The sequence below is a fragment of the Cherax quadricarinatus genome, chromosome 37 (genome assembly GCF_038502225.1).
Source record: "Cherax quadricarinatus isolate ZL_2023a chromosome 37, ASM3850222v1, whole genome shotgun sequence".
Taxonomy (NCBI): Eukaryota; Metazoa; Arthropoda; class Malacostraca; order Decapoda; family Parastacidae; genus Cherax; species Cherax quadricarinatus.
This window is the reverse complement of record NC_091328.1, coordinates 1316224-1332902: the sequence shown is the minus strand read 5'-3', so window position 1 is coordinate 1332902 and position 16679 is coordinate 1316224. Positions and strand designations below refer to the sequence as shown.

The following is a 16679-nucleotide window of genomic DNA, read 5'->3' as shown; positions in this document are numbered from 1 at the left end:
AGGATTTTCCAGGTGTATATAATCACGTATCTCTCCCTCATGCATTCTAGGGAGTACAGGTTGAGGAACTTCAAGCGTTCCCAGTAACTGAGGTGGTTTATCGCAGTTATGCGCGCCATGAAGGTTCTCTGTACATTTTCTAGGTCAGCAATTTTACCTGCCTTGAAAGGTGCTGTTAGTGTGCAGCAATATTCCATCCTAGATAGAACAAGTGACCTGAAGAGTGTCATCATAGGCTTGGCATCCCTGGTTTTGAAGGTTCTCATTATCCATACTGTCATTTTTTAGCAGATTCGATTGATACAATGTTATGTTCCTTGAAGGTGAGATCCTCTGACATGATCACTCCCAGGTCTTTGATATTTGTTTTTCTTTATTGTGTGGTTGGAATTTGTTTTATACTCCAGTGAAGTTTTAATTTCCTCATGTTTTCCAAATCGGAGTAATTGAAATTTCTCATGATTGAACTTCATATTGTTTTCTGCCTCCCATTTAAAGATTTGGTTGATGTCAGCCTGGAGTCTTGCAGTATCTTCAATGGAGGACAGTCATGCAAATTCGGGTATCATCTGCAAAGGAAGACACGGTGCTGTAGCTTATATCCCTGTATGTCCAATATGAAGATGAGGAACAAGATGGGGGCAAGTACTGTGTCTTGTGGAACAGAGCTTTTCACCGTAGCCGCCTCAGACTTTACTCTGTTGACTACTATTCTTTGTGTTCTATTTGTTAGGAAATTATAGATCCATCTACCGACTTTTCCTGTTATTCCTTTATTGAGCATTTTATGCATTACTCCATGGTCACACTTGTCAAAGGCTTTTGCAAAGTCTGTGTATATTACATCTGGATTCTTTTTGTCTTCTAGAGCATCCAGGACCTTGTCATAGTGCTCCAGTAGTTGGGGCAGACAGGAGCGAGCTGCTCTAAACCCATGATGACTGGGTTGTGTAACTGATGGGTATCTAGATGGGTGGTGAACGTGTAATTACCTAGGATAATCGAAAAAAATCAAACATACAAACACATCCATACAAATAAAAACGTACAAGCAAACAAACATACATATAAACAAACATACAAAACAAACGGACAAGCAAACATGCATATTTATTTTTATTTAAATGCAACTGAACATCAAAATTAGCTACATATAAAAGCCACCTGGTTGGAAAATGAAACCTGAATAAAGAACGAGTATTCATCAGCCTCCAATACCCATCACACTTGACATACTTCAACCAACACTTATCACACTTGACATACTTCCTGCGTCCCTCGTCACACTTATCATACTTCCTCCATCACTCTCCAGCCTCGACACACCTCCTCCATCATTCTCCGCACTTCCTACAATGAAATAATTCATGACAGTAAGTGAAAACCAATTTAAATCACCTAAATCAATCCGGAGTTGTGATGGTAAACTCTTGTTTACACTCAACACCTGATTGTTCCTGGAACTGCTGTACTGAGTGCAGCGAGGGCATCTCTCCACCAATGAAGGCTCACCTCTCTCACACAGCCGAATAATGATTGGCTGCTGCTGCTCACCTCTGGAAATCTTATCTCTCAAAGATTTCCGAATTTGAGCCAATGAGAGTCGAAATCCAGGTAAACTTGATTGTGATTGGCTAACCAGGGTGGTGATGACCCTGTGCTCGTGCGCACGCACTTAATAATATCTTTAAGGTAATACTAACTCATACTTCTTAATTAACTAAGTAAATAAGTAAAAGAAAATGAGAAAAGCAAGTGAACAAATAAGCAAGCAAAGTAAGCAAAGAAAGTAAGAAGTAAATAAAATCAGTGAGTTTATTTATACAATTTTAGATTAAATACTTCTCTACAATTATTTGTGTAATTAAGTTTATTTAGGCACAAGTATTATAAAGTGTAAATTATCTACGATAAACTAAACAAGTCAGACAAAGTTACTTACCTCCACTGAAGTCCTTCTAGTACCTAAATATTTACCTAAGTTAACATACACAATTTTTATTTCTTGCGAGGTACAAATAATGTAGATAAACCCGTGAGGGTCACATAGTACCTAGGTAACAGGAGGCAGTCAGGATCGATCCAAGGAAACAGAAGTTCCAATTCCTTGGAGCAAGAGCTCGTCTCTTGACAGGATACGAAGTCATAAGATCATAGCTGACATTAATGACATACTACTATATAGAAAGTCGCTTGTTATGCTGAGCATTTCCCACAAATTAGGTCAGTTTTGTCCCAGGATGCGACCCACACCAGTCCACTAACACCCAGGTACTCATTTTAAACATGGGTGAACAGGGACAGCAAGTGTCTTATGGAAACACGTCCCTAATGTCTTCCAGCCGTACCGGAGGAGATTCGAATCCCGGACCTCAGTGTGTGAGCTGAGTACGCTAGCGAATTTAAGTAAATGTTTGTTATAAGAACTGGAACTAGTTATTATAGTCTCACTTCTTATGTATCTTTGGTATTAAAGACTTCTGTGAGCAACACGTCAATGAAAAGCAGGGATGCCACTAGCACGGTAAGTGTCAGGGGTCCAAGACTGTTCAGCTGCCTCCCAGCATACATAAGGGAGATTATCAGTAGACCCCTGGCTGTCTTCAAGAAGGCACCGGCCAGGCACCTAAAGTCAGTACCTGACCAGCTAAGCCTCTCGCTACTCTCTTTAGCCTGACCTACTTGTACAGGTGGGCCCCGCCCACTTGTGACCACCTGTACAGCTGTTGCATTGCTACACTTCATTCATGGGCTCTGCTATAAGTCTTCATTATCATGTCTTTGTATTATATCAACAAAGTCCCTGGTGGGTGAAGCCTCCCAGTAAAGGTAGTATGTTTAATTAAGTCCAGATACAAAGGTACAATTGACTCACATAGTTTAACATGTGTAAATGACCTAGGATAATCCCTTCAAAAAAGTCAAAGAACCCAATAGAAAAAAAAGTCAATTTGGGTTATCCTGGATAATTTACATTATGATAATTGTACTTGTGTGTACCTGTGCCTAAATAAACTTCTTAAACCCGTAGGGTATCCTTATTGATGAAACGTTTCGCCTACACAGTAGGCTTCTTCAGTCAAATACAAAGAGAGCAATAGAAATGAAATAAAGAAGACGTAATCAGTCCGTGTGGAACAATATCGTTGCAGACCATGGAACTGAACTTTTCTCCAGGCTCAGGGACTGACCACCTCAAGTACTTTTTCTCCAAGATTGATGGACTGATTACATCTTTGTAAAGTAAAAGGACACAAGTGCAACTAATGTGACATTAATTGTGGCAACGTTTCGCTCTCCAGGAGCTATATCAAGCTTGATATAGCTCCTGGAGAGCGAAACGTTGCCACAATAAATGTCACATTAGTTGCACTTGTGTCCTTTTACTTTACATATTGTCGGTAATTCTACCAACTTGATTACATCTTTGTTTCATTTCTGCTGCTCCTTTGTATTTGACCGAAGAAACCTACTGTGTAGGCGAAACATTTCATCAATAAAGATACCCAACTGTTGTGCATTTGTGTTAATCTTCAAGTTGTGGATATTTTACAAGATTATGAACAAGTCAGTCCAGGTTGAGGTAGTGAGTCTGGTCATGGTACACCATGTAATATATATTCTCAACGGTGCAATAGTCTGTCTTTCCACAGTCTGTTGGCACCACCACACCATTTATAACCGCAAATCCAGTTCCTTGGATCAAGAGCCCCTGAGCAGCATGAGGGTACCAGTCTTGAGTGTTATATATGGTGAGAGTTGAAGTTTAAGTTTAGCGGTGAACCTCGTTACTCAGGCGCGATGCTAACTAGTTCTCACACAATACACTGCCAACTTCACTCTAGTCATCACTCTCTTCTATAACACCTCTACAGGATGACACTACTTAATACTACGAGGCCTAGAGTGTCCCTCTAGCAGCAATAAATGGCGTGTGAGAAAAATACTTGTCTAGCCCATATGACCGCAAATCAGCCGTAGCTGGGCCCTAGCGAGGAGTGCAAAGTTTAATGACGATAACTATGTTTGTGGGCATTGTCTCGCCCCGCGCTGCCCGCCCACCTCTCATTAAAGTATTAACGTAGACGCCTGTAGAGGAAGAATGTGTAGTAGTTTGGTAGGGAGGGAGAAATAGGTGTTAGAGAGGGAGGTGTTGGTGGTGGAGACCAAACATGGCGGTGTCTGGGCGGGCGAGGCTGTGCACTGCGGCGCCGCTCACATTATTGTTGCGCCGCCGCCATTCCTACTCCCCAGAATAAGGCCAAAACCCCCAACCTCCATGATCGTCTCGCCTCTCACCGCTAATATCTGCCCTCCAGTGTAGCTGCCCTGGGATCTAGGCCACCTAAGATGCTCCAAGACCAGGTAAATATGCGCCCAGGAAGGCGAATTGGCCAGAATATCCCGCTTGAAATATCAACCCCGCCAGCGCATTACCCCTATTTTACACGCTATTTTTCTCCTTACTGACCATGGCTGTGGCCAGGAAAATAATCTCCCCGGCTACCCACACCATCAGAGGTCCCGGGGAACATATTTCGAAAGGTTTAAGTTAATTAGAAGAGGGAATAATAATAGAGGAAGGAAAGTCAACATTGCAGGTGAGAGGTAAACAAGGGGGGGCGGGTTGCCATGACGACGCCCCCCTCAACGCCCTGGGGGGGGGAGGAGGAGGGGGCAGGGGGGGGTGACCAAGATATATGGACATGTATGACACATAAATGACTTGTGGTCATGGGGTAGACCTGAACATTGATGGTAATAATAAGCAGTTTTAGCCAAGATGATGGGACATGTAGATCTCTAACACTAAATAAATCATACTATTTGACCTTAACTTCATTTTAGGTCAAAAATATTCTTGATGTATTATCATTGTATTCTTAATCTGCTTAGTGCCATCTGTATAAAAAAAAATAACAGCTGCAATGTGTGAATTTTACCTGAATAAACCTTGCTTATCCAGTCCTTTTATTTTCTGTTTCTTTGTCTTTAAGAAATAGCATATTCTTACTGAAAAGTTTTGTTTTGTTTTGTTGAAGTTAACCTGACTTAGCTTCAGTGTTTTGTTGAAGTCAGCTTGACCTAGCTTCCATGTTTTGTTGAAGTCAGCTTGACCTAGCTTCCATGTTTTGTTGAAGTCAGCTTGACCTAGCTACCATGTTTTGTTGAAGTCAGCTTGACCTAGCTTCCATGTTTTGTTGAAGTCAGCTTGACCTAGCTTCCATGTTTTGTTGAAGTCAGCTTGACCTAGCTACCATGTTTTGTTGAAGTCAGCTTGACCTAGCTTCCATGTTTTGTTGAAGTCAGCTTGACCTAGCTTCCATGTTTTGTTGAAGTCAGCTTGACCTAGCTTCCATGTTTTGTTGAAGTCAGCTTGACCTAGCTTCCATGTTTTGTTGAAGTCAGCTTGACCTAGCTTCCATGTTTTGTTGAAGTCAGCTTGACCTAGCTTCCATGTTTTGTTGAAGTCAGCTTGACCTAGCTTCCATGTTTTGTTGAAGTCAGCGTGACCTAGCTTCCATGTTTTGTTGAAGTCAGCTTGACCTAGCTTCCATGTTTTGTTGAAGTCAGCTTGACCTAGCTTCCATGTTTTGTTGAAGTCAGCTTGACCTAGCTACAGTACCATGTTTTATTGAAGTCAGCTTGACCTAGCTTCTATGTTTTGTTGAAGTCAGCTTGACCTAGCTACCATGTTTTGTTGAAGTCAGCTTGACCTAGCTTCTATGTTTTATTGAAGTCAGCTTGACCTAGCTTCCATGTTTTATTGAAGTCAGCTTGACCTAGCTTCCATGTTTTATTGAAGTCAGCTTGACCTAGCTACCATGTTTTGTTGAAGTCAGCTTGACCTAGCTACCATGTTTTGTTGAAGTCAGCTTGACCTAGCTTCCATGTTTTATTGAAGTCAGCTTGACCTAGCTTCCATGTTTTATTGAAGTCAGCTTGACCTAGCTTCCATGTTTTATTGAAGTCAGCTTGACCTAGCTACCATGTTTTGTTGAAGTCAGCTTGACCTAGCTACCATGTTTTGTTGAAGTCAGATTGACCTAGCTACCATGTTTTGTTGAAGTCAGCTTGACCTAGCTACCATGTTTTGTTGAAGTCAGCTTGACCTAGCTACCATGTTTTGTTGAAGTCAGTTTGACCTAGCTACCATGTTTTGTTGAAGTCAGCTTGACTTAGCTACCATGTTTTGTTGAAGTCAGCTTGACCTAGCTACCATGTTTTGTTGAAGTCAGCTTGACCTAGCTACCATGTTTTGTTGAAGTCAGCTTGACCTAGCTACCATGTTTTGTTGAAGTCAGATTGACCTAGCTACCATGTTTTGTTGAAGTCAGCTTGACCTAGCTACCATGTTTTGTTGAAGTCAGCTTGACCTAGCTACCATGTTTTGTTGAAGTCAGCTTGACCTAGCTACCATGTTTTGTTGAAGTCAGCTTGACCTAGCTACCATGTTTTGTTGAAGTCAGCTTGACCTAGCTACCATGTTTTGTTGAAGTCAGCTTGACCTAGCTTCCATGTTTTATTGAAGTCAGCTTGACCTAGCTTCCATGTTTTATTGAAGTCAGCTTGACCTAGCTTCCATGTTTTATTGAAGTCAGCTTGACCTAGCTACCATGTTTTGTTGAAGTCAGCTTGACCTAGCTACCATGTTTTGTTGAAGTCAGATTGACCTAGCTACCATGTTTTGTTGAAGTCAGCTTGACCTAGCTACCATGTTTTGTTGAAGTCAGCTTGACCTAGCTACCATGTTTTGTTGAAGTCAGCTTGACCTAGCTACCATGTTTTGTTGAAGTCAGTTTGACCTAGCTACCATGTTTTGTTGAAGTCAGCTTGACTTAGCTACCATGTTTTGTTGAAGTCAGCTTGACCTAGCTACCATGTTTTGTTGAAGTCAGCTTGACCTAGCTACCATGTTTTGTTGAAGTCAGCTTGACCTAGCTACCATGTTTTGTTGAAGTCAGCTTGACCTAGCTACCATGTTTTGTTGAAGTCAGCTTGACCTAGCTACCATGTTTTGTTGACGTCAGCTTGACCTAGCTACCATGTTTTGTTGAAGTCAGCTTGACCTAGCTACCATGTTTTGTTGAAGTCAGCTTGACCTAGCTACCATGTTTTGTTGAAGTCAGCTTGACCTAGCTTCTATGTTTTGTTGAAGTCAGCTTGACCTAGCTTCTATGTTTTGTTAGTCAGATTGACCTAGCTTGTTCTGTGCTGAGGCCAGCCTGTCTTAGGCTGTGTGTATTCAGATCAGTTAATCTTATTAACCTTAAGTTAATTTTAAGTTTGCCCAAAATGTTCTGCACACAAAGGGGCTTTTGGCATGTACACCCAGTTAGGTATCATGTCAAAATAAATTATTATTATAATTTGACCCAGCTTGTGTGTGAATTGAAGTCAGCTGGACTTAGCCTTTGTTATATTGTGTTGAGGTCAGTTTGACCTAGCCTCCATGCTGTGTGGAGGTCAGCTTGACCTAGCCTCCATGTTGTTTGGAGGTCAGCTTGACCTAGCCTCCATGCTGTGTGGAGGTCAGCTTGACCTAGCCTCCATGCTGTGTGGAGGTCAGCTTGACCTAGCCTCCATGCTGTGTGGAGGTCAGCTTGACCTAGCCTCCATGCTGTGTGGAGGTCAGCTTGACCTAGCCTCCATGCTGTGTGGAGATCAGCTTGACCTAGCCTCCATGCTGTGTGGAGGTCAGCTTGACCTAGCCTCCATGCTGTGTGGAGGTCAGCTTGACCTAGCCTCCATGCTGTGTGGAGGTCAGCTTGACCTAGCCTCCATGCTGTGTGGAGGTCAGCTTGACCTAGCCTCCATGCTGTGTGGAGGTCAGCTTGACCTAGCCTCCATGCTGTGTGGAGGTCAGCTTGACCTAGCCTCCATGCTGTGTGGAGGTCAGCTTGACCTAGCCTCCATGCTGTGTGGAGGTCAGCTTGACCTAGCCTCCATGCTGTGTGGAGGTCAGCTTGACCTAGCCTCCATGCTGTGTGGAGGTCAGCTTGACCTAGCCTCCATGCTGTGTGGAGGTCAGCTTGACCTAGCCTCCATGCTGTGTGGAGGTCAGCTTGACCTAGCCTCCATGCTGTGTGGAGGTCAGCTTGACCTAGCCTCCATGCTGTGTGGAGGTCAGCTTGACCTAGCCTCCATGCTGTGTGGAGGTCAGCTTGACCTAGCCTCCATGCTGTGTGGAGGTCAGCTTGACCTAGCCTCCATGCTGTGTGGAGGTCAGCTTGACCTAGACTCCATGCTGTGTGGAGGTCAGCTTGACCTAGACTCCATGCTGTGTGGAGGTCAGCTTGACCTAGCCTCCATGCTGTGTGGAGGTCAGCTTGACCTAGCCTCCATGCTGTGTGGAGGTCAGCTTGACCTAGCCTCCATGCTGTGTGGAGGTCAGCTTGACCTAGCCTCCATGCTGTGTGGAGGTCAGCTTGACCTAGCCTCCATGCTGTGTGGAGGTCAGCTTGACCTAGCCTCCATGCTGTGTGGAGGTCAGCTTGACCTAGCCTCCATGCTGTGTGGAGGTCAGCTTGACCTAGCCTCCATGCTGTGTGGAGGTCAGCTTGACCTAGCCTCCATGCTGTGTGGAGGTCAGCTTGACCTAGCCTCCATGCTGTGTGGAGGTCAGCTTGACCTAGCCTCCATGCTGTGTGGAGGTCAGCTTGACCTAGCCTCCATGCTGTGTGGAGGTCAGCTTGACCTAGCCTCCATGCTGTGTGGAGGTCAGCTTGACCTAGCCTCCATGCTGTGTGGAGGTCAGCTTGACCTAGCCTCCATGCTGTGTGGAGGTCAGCTTGACCTAGCCTCCATGCTGTGTGGAGGTCAGCTTGACCTAGCCTCCATGCTGTGTGGAGGTCAGCTTGACCTAGACTCCATGCTGTGTGGAGGTCAGCTTGACCTAGTCTCTGCAATGCATGTTAAGGTCATTGGTATTATTACTTTAATATCAGTGACTGATCATGTGCCACCCAGCATCATCATCTAGTGCTCTTGGCTGATGACACTGCATTTCCTCATCAAATACTGTACTAACCTGCTGGCTCTTGTACTTTCTTAGTTATGAACTACATACAGAAACAATTGCTTGAATGACAACTGGCAAACTCACTCATTATGTATAGAGAAAACTTACTATTTATCGACTAATATAACAATTAAGGCTCAAGTTGCACCAAGATATTAAGGATAAAGGTAAATTTCTGTATTTAGACCTTCACTTCTCGTATCAAATACTCTCTTTTGTCAAAGATTTACTGCAACAGCCTAGCCATAGCAGAGTTACGCGCTGTGTCCTGTTTTCACTGTTCATAAAAAATAACTCATAATGCCAACCTTTTTTTTTTTTTACACCAGTTTTACAGGCTAAGAGCTTTTATTTTATTTCAGCTTATCTCAAAGTCAGCCCTATCTGAGGTATCCTACCCCATTCCCCAGCATGTGACCCACAACATTCAAAAAACACCCAGGTACCTACCTACTGCTAGGTGAACAAGGGCAGCAGGTGTAAAGAAACATGCATAACATTTCACATATGCTTAGTATGTGATCTAAGTGAACACTTAGTATGTGATCTGAGTGCACTGCCAACCATGCCATTGGTTGTAGCACATACCACATCTAGGACTCTGGTGTTGCAATCTAATAAACTATTTGTAAGGAAATAGTGTACTTTTTTCCTGAGATATAACTGTGTACAGTATTTTCCTGTAGTAGTAAAGATAGTCATGTAGTAATGATTGAAGCTCACTTTCCAATTTGTGATTAGTTGCTAATGTCTACGAGATAATTCTTTCAAGTGTAGAGAAATTGCTTCAGGTCCTATAGTAGTACAGCACTTTAATAAAAATGAGTCTGGGTAATGATTTAACCCATAAGCTGTCCAAACATAGATCTATGTTCACGTGCGTAGCACTCTGACCTTTATTTTCCCCATTTGAAAGTATGTAAAAAAAAAAAAAGTAGATCTATGTTTGGAGCCCCTCGCACATGGATGTAGATCTGCGTTTGGGCAGTTTAAGGTTAAAGTAGCAGAGATATAGAGTAAAGCAGTATGGTGTTGTATATGTACTCGCCTAATTGTGATTGTAGGGGTCGAGTCATAGCTCCTGGTCCTGCCTCTTCACTAGTCGCTACTAGGTCCACTCTCCCTGCTTCATGAGCTTTATCATACCTCTTCTTAAAGCTGTGTGTGGCTCCTGCCTCCACTATATCACTCTCCAGATTGTTCTATTTCCTAACAACTCTACAGCTGAAGAAATGCTTCCTAACATCCCTGTGGCTCATCTGTTATGCTGTACCCTTGATCTTGTATTAATATCCATGGATAAATACGTTTCTCAAAACAAAATTTTTAGCTGAGGGAGAAGGGGAAGCTTTACTGCATACTTTTTTCTATTATAAGTGTTTTCATTATATTACAGGAGACTTTTACTTTAGCGTGGTAACAATGATGCAGGAGAGCGCCCGCCTGCCCCCCCTGCTAAGTCCTGCCTGGCCCCCACCAAGCATCTCCAGGTAAATAGATTAAGAAAATTTGCAATTTGTATCTCAGCACTCATTGACTAATTATGAGCACTTTTTACTTTTATTACCATGCATAGTATTGTACTGCACAATGGTTTAAACTGAGAATGGACAAATACTTAGTGAAATAATACAGGAACCAGTTACAGTGATTGATTGCACTAAGGATATGAATTTGGTTGACGTCAAAAATGTAGATTGAGTTTGTAAAGTGTTTGAAAAAGTTTTTATTTGATGTAGTGTATACAATAGTTTTTTCAGTCCCTTGGCCCTGGCAAATCTTAAATGTATTTAATATGTATCTAATGCATACAGGAATTAAAACAAACCTCAGGAGTTTAATCTCACTAAACCAATTGTACAAAGATAGCAGTCCCGACCCTTCTCAACTAATGGGTGTATAGGTGTCAGAATTGGCTCTTTTAGACTGGAATAAACCCCTCTCTGAAGCTGTTACTCTTACAGAAAGAAAACTATTAGAAACTGTAATACTAGTTAGTGTAAGAGTTGTGATGTGGCACAATGTCTCCAGTAATGTATCCTGGTGTATCTCAACCTGAAACCTCTCCTATATAGATAATTAGTAAAAAAGAAATAATGTAAACATTTAAATATAAATGTCAATGTATAAGCATTATATAGATAGCATTTTATAGACATATTTTATAAAAAATCAATTTTACAAGCATTACAGACATAAATAACATTGTATAAATTTTACATAATTTTTTTGATGTGTTATTTTGTCACCTTCCAGTACAAGACTTTAAGCAGCATAATAACACTTAATAACAAGCAGAAAAGGTTGTGCCAAAAAGTACTGGAATGTTTTCTTCACAGAATGCTAGAAGAATGCAGTGGGAGCCTAGAGTGTTTAAAAACAAATGGATGATTATTCAATGGTGCCTTGACTTACGAGTGCCCCAACTTATGAGTTTTCCAAGTTATGAGCTGTCGCTCAGTTGATTTTTTGCTTTGAGTTGCGAGCCGAAATCCGAGTTACGAGCAATCTTCAGATATGCCGCCACTAGTTGGCAGCGTATCTGAAGTCAAATCCAACTCTGTGCCCAAAGGAATGTCAGGTACTTTGTCCCATCCCACATGCTCTTCCAAGACATAACTGGAAGGATAATACTCCCACACTAATCCCAGTTGTAGCAAGGCACCTCGTCCCTTGTTTGGGTCTTGTATAAATCCGGGGAAGAGGTAACCTCCATTTCAACACTTGAGAGTTTTTGAATCGCGGGTTCAAATCCCGCCCGTGGTATGGTTTACCTCCATGATATATTTACCTTCCTCCTGGAGGTTTCTTCAGTGGGTGGAGTAGTGATGGTGGTGGGTGGAGTAGTGATAATGGTGGAGTAGTGGTAATGGTGGGTAGAATAGTGATGGTGGTGGATGGAGTAGATATGGTGGTGGGTGGAGTAGCAATAGTGGTGGGTGGAGTAGTGATAGTAGTGGATGAAGTAGTGAAGGTGGTGAGTTGAGTAATAAAGAGTGTAGCAAGTAAGTTAAACGATTAAGTCTTTCTCTGCCTATCTTGGGGTGGTTTTTTGGGGACTGGAATGGATTAATGGCATTTCAATTAATTTCAGTGATTTGATATACTACGAGCAAATTGAGTTACGAGCTTGGTCACGGAACGAATTGAACTCGTAAGTCAAGGTACCACTGTACGTTGAAGACAGAGTGCCATGAACATAATTCACTGGCTATAGATCCTCCTGATAGGTACAGTAATCACAAGCATGTAATCCCACCAAATAAAGGTAACATGTTTATTTATTTATTTATTTATTTAGAAATTTTAGCATACAAACAGAGGTACAAAAAATACAGGTAAGAGCAGCATGCCAAAGCCACTTATATGCATAGCATTACGGGCTGGCTTAAAATTAACTTAAGATTAACTAAGCAATGATGAAATCAGTGATAAGACATTATTGTAAACAGATAACTATAAAATACAAATGAGTATTACAAAGACAGGTCCTATGGTTGCATGCATTGCTGTTCATTCAGTAGAATGGAGTATTCTGTTAGGTAGTGTATTTAAAAAAATAAAGTTAGGTTTAACATTTGTGTGATATAATTGTGAGTAACATTTAGGATATACAATTTATATGGTTCAGTTATTCAGTATTTATTTGGTTTTGAGTGAGTAAGTGAACTTTGAGAAGAGACTTGAATTTATAAACAGGTAGTGTTTCTTTTATATTTACAGGTAATGAATTCCAGATTTTAGGGCCTTTTATGTGCATTGAGTTTTTGCATAGCGTGAGATGGACATGAGGAACATCAAAGAGTGATCTGTGCCTTGTATTATGGTCATGTGTTCTGTTGAGGTTGGCAAGGAGATGTTTGAGGGGAGGGTTAATATCAGAGTTAAGTGTTCTATGTATGTAATAAGTGCAATAATAAGTATGGATGTTTTGTATGTTGAGTAGGTTGAGTGTTTTGAATATTGGTGGAGTGTGCTGCCTGTAGTGAGAATTTGTTATCATTCTAACTGCAGCCTTTTGTTGGGTAATTAGTGGTCTGAGATGGTTAGTTGTTGTTGAGCCCCATGCACAAATTCCATAGGTGAGATAGGGGTAAATAAGAGAGTGATAAAGGGCCAGGAGGGCTGACTGTGGAACATAGTACCGTATCTTCGATAGTATGCCTACAGTCTTGGAAATTTTCTTAGAAATTTGTTGTATATGTGTATGAAATTTGAGTCTATTATCGAGGTGGATTCCTAAGAATTTTCCCTCTGTTAGCTTTGTGATAGGTGATCCGTTTATCATATATTTTACTACTGTAATTTTATTTTTTGTTTTTCTAAAATGATGCATGTGTTAAAATCTTATAAGAAAAACTGCCAATAGCAGGCATCCAGTAAGCATTTTTTTCACGTTCTTATGGCAGTTAAATTTTTCAACATCTACAAAAATCTAATTTTACCTCATCTGAAAAAAAGAATGAATTATATGAGGAAGGAAAATATGTGAAGAAAACTGCATTAGGTATCACTTACAGTTTAATGGTGCACAATGGGCATAGGTGACAAAGATTTTAAGTTGTGACACCCACATTATTACTTCAGTCATCACAAGACATTACAATCAGATATGAGGGAATGTGCTCATATTAGGCCAGATATGTTTGCAATACTTTTACCATCTTGTAATTCACTGGTATTATTTTTATGATTTGTTAATTTGGGGAGGATATCCAAAGTCCTGGAAGGGAAAGTGGAAGTGTGTGTAAGGAAAAGACCTAAAAGAAAAACAAGAATAAAATGTAGTAAAGATATAAAAGTAAGACTTCCAGTAGTATCTTCTGTTGGACTACCTCCTTTAGTGAGGAGTACCTAGGATGAAGATCATATATGCTTTATAGGTAGACAGAGATGTATCAATAATAACTGATAGACTGAAGAAGAAAATTAAAGTACAGCAGCTGTAGTTGGGGAGAACATTGTAAACTGTACAAGAAAGTCATTAAAATAATTTGGTAAGTACATTACTGGATATATGCACTGTAGAAAAATTGAAGTTGGAAGAAAGTTGGAGAGAGGAATTCTCTTTGTGAACAGAAAACTTCTGTACCAAGATACCATGGTGTTGCTATGTCAAACAAGTAGCCATCATATTATTATTATACAATACTGACAAGTTATTTAGTAAAACACATGTGCAACACTTGGGTTTCACTAGACACAACAAGCTATGCTTGTTGTGTCCCATCTTCAGTCATTTGTTCATGTATTTTTTTTTAATTTTCACTGATTGAAGTATTTACTACATCCTCTTTTAATTCATTCCATTGTATACATATTATCATCAATATACTTGTCCAACACAGCAACACCATGGTATCTTGGTACAGGAAAAGTCTTCTGGAGCTCCTTTTATAAACCTGACCTATTTCCATTAGTGGGACATGTTCACCTGTAACATCATGTCCAATTGCTATACCTCATTTTTGTTCCAGTGTATAATGTTGGCCTAATGCTCCTGCTTTAGGCTGATGGAGTTATTACTTCAAAATTACTATTATTATTGCAAGTGTTATGTTTGCTGCATTCATCTGAAGAAGCCTGCTGCACAGCCAAAATGTATAGGCATCTAAGATACTTGTAGCACATTGGCCATACGTGGATTTTTATAAAATGTGTTTCTGTAGGCTGAAGTATCAAGTTTTACTTTAGCTGTTATAAATAGTTTGGGTTGTCCATCAGCAGTAGTGTGGGTGCTGGCCGTCGCGGGGCGGGTAAGCGGGCGCGAGGGACAGGGATTCTTAATGGTCACCATGGCAGGCCTCGACCAAATGGTCATCCCCTACAGCAACAGAATCCCCAAAACACACTACAGCCACTGTCCCCAGTTTCTCCCCAAGCTATATCCCAAGCCTCGCCCCAGCAGCCATCATCCATTCTGTCTCTGACACAAACTCCACTTAGAGACACGCCCAAATCTCAAGGTAATTACCATTACGTTAGGTATTTATTAGCATAGTCAGTTTTAGATGTTGCTTGTCCACCTTGGAATAGCTAATATAGCTAAACTGACAAATAATATTTTGTGCACTGTTTAATAGAATATAAAAAATTCCTTGGTATTCTCTATTGTAAATACCTCGACTACCAAAGGAAATTTACAATGGTTTGTGTAGATTAGAGGATCTTAAAAGTGAAGGAAAATATTTGCAGATAAAGATTTGGGAGTTTTTTTTTTTTTTTATCTTTTATAATTTTTTCAAGCACAATGGCCATCTCCCACCAAGGCAGGGTGACCTAAAAAAAATTTTTTTTTTATTTAGTAATTTATACAGGAAAAGGGGTTGCTAGCCCCTTGCTCCCGGCACTTTAGTCGCCTCTTATGCAAGGCTTACAGAGAAAGGATTCTTCTCTGCTTCTCCATGGAGCTTTTGTGATGTGCCATTGTAAATATATATGCAAATTTTCCACAGATATGGGCCCCATGTTCAGTTAAAAAAGGTTAATGGAATGTACTGTATTGTAGCAGACCTAGTTTGCAGTCAAAATGTTGAGATACAGGTCAAAATATAAAAGACCCAAAACTTTCCAGGACCTTCCTTCAAATACAGTACACCTGTACAAGGGGAATTACCAACAGACCTCTAACAGACTTCAAGGAACACAGTTCATTGAAGATGAAAATGCTTCCAGATTGGTGTCACAGCACAAGCATTGAAAAAGAAGCACTGCCCCAGGGCAACCAGTGGTACCATCACGCCTCAGAACTTACATTTTTTTTTTTTTTAAATCTTGTGTTTACAAAGTAAATTAAAAAAAAAAAAAAAGGTTAATCTTCCGTGCATTCTCCAACTACACTTACAACCTGCACCACTAAGTACAATTTCCTTTGATTCTTCAATCAGATCAGATATTCAAAAACTTGTTTTTATATACCTTGATAAACACAAGGTAAATAGCAGAATAATATTGTGTTATCCCAAGCATTACAGGGGTGTGGAGAAATGTAGAAAGAAGGTTCTTGTGAAGTGTTCTTGTGTGAAGTGGCCTAAGTCTATGAGTAAGTAAGTAAGTAAGTTTATTCAGGTGTACACAAATACAGTTACATAGAATTATCATATATAGCAGCATATGTGTAGAGAACCTAGGATAACCCAAAAAAGTCAGAGTGACTTATTTCCATGTAATTTTAAATTCTTGTAAATGTACCCCTGAGAATTTTAAAATAAGCTGGAGAAGATGCTGTACCAGAGTTTACAGTTCACTATATTAATTTGTGGCTTGTTTATATTGCTGGTGAATATTTTTGTTGGAATTTTTTTTTTGTATTGCTTTCAGGATTTTATCAGTGGTTTCCAACCTATTTTTTTTATTGAACATGACATTTTTAAATTTGGCTTTTCTATTCTCATGGATTATAGTTTTGTGCCAGTCATAATAATGGTACATAAATCTTAGTATATTTGTTTTTGGTTTAATTAAATTCGTTGAAAATGGTGTTTCAGACAGTCGGTATAGTTTTCACATTAGATGCCTAGTTTATTTGTCAGCGGATGGGTCTATGAAAGATGAGGTGAATCATAGAATTGATGAGGGAAAAAGAGTGAGTGGTGCACTTAGGAGTCTGTGGAAACAAAGAACTTTGTCCTTGGAGGCAAAGAGGGGAATGTATGAG

General features: G+C 40.5%; 2 protein-coding genes across 7 annotated transcripts in view; one reads left to right on the top strand and one right to left on the bottom strand.

Moving 5' to 3' along the window:
- The window catches only part of LOC128702074 (WD repeat domain 37), a 41708-nt gene extending 40191 nt beyond the window's left edge, over positions 1–1517 (bottom strand). The window contains exon 1 of one of the 3 annotated variants that reach the window (XM_053796079.1): positions 1399–1517. The gene's annotated coding sequence lies outside the window, so the exon portion shown is untranslated. The remainder of the gene's footprint in view (positions 1–1398) is intronic. The other 2 variants (XM_053796093.2, XM_053796087.2) reach the window with 2 other exon arrangements.
- A 2020-nt stretch (positions 1518–3537) lies between these two features.
- Positions 3538–16679, top strand: part of LOC128702111 (lethal (3) L1231) — a 68052-nt gene continuing 54910 nt past the window's right edge. The window contains exons 1-3 of one of the 4 annotated variants that reach the window (XM_070091766.1): positions 3545–4365; positions 10419–10512; positions 14750–14988. In XM_070091766.1, coding sequence (XP_069947867.1) covers positions 10445–10512; positions 14750–14988 — 307 coding nt within the window. In that variant the 5' untranslated portion in view covers positions 3545–4365; positions 10419–10444. Of the gene's footprint in view, positions 4366–10418; positions 10513–14746; positions 14989–16679 lie in introns of all 4 variants that reach the window. The other 3 variants (XM_070091764.1, XM_070091765.1, XM_070091767.1) reach the window with 3 other exon arrangements.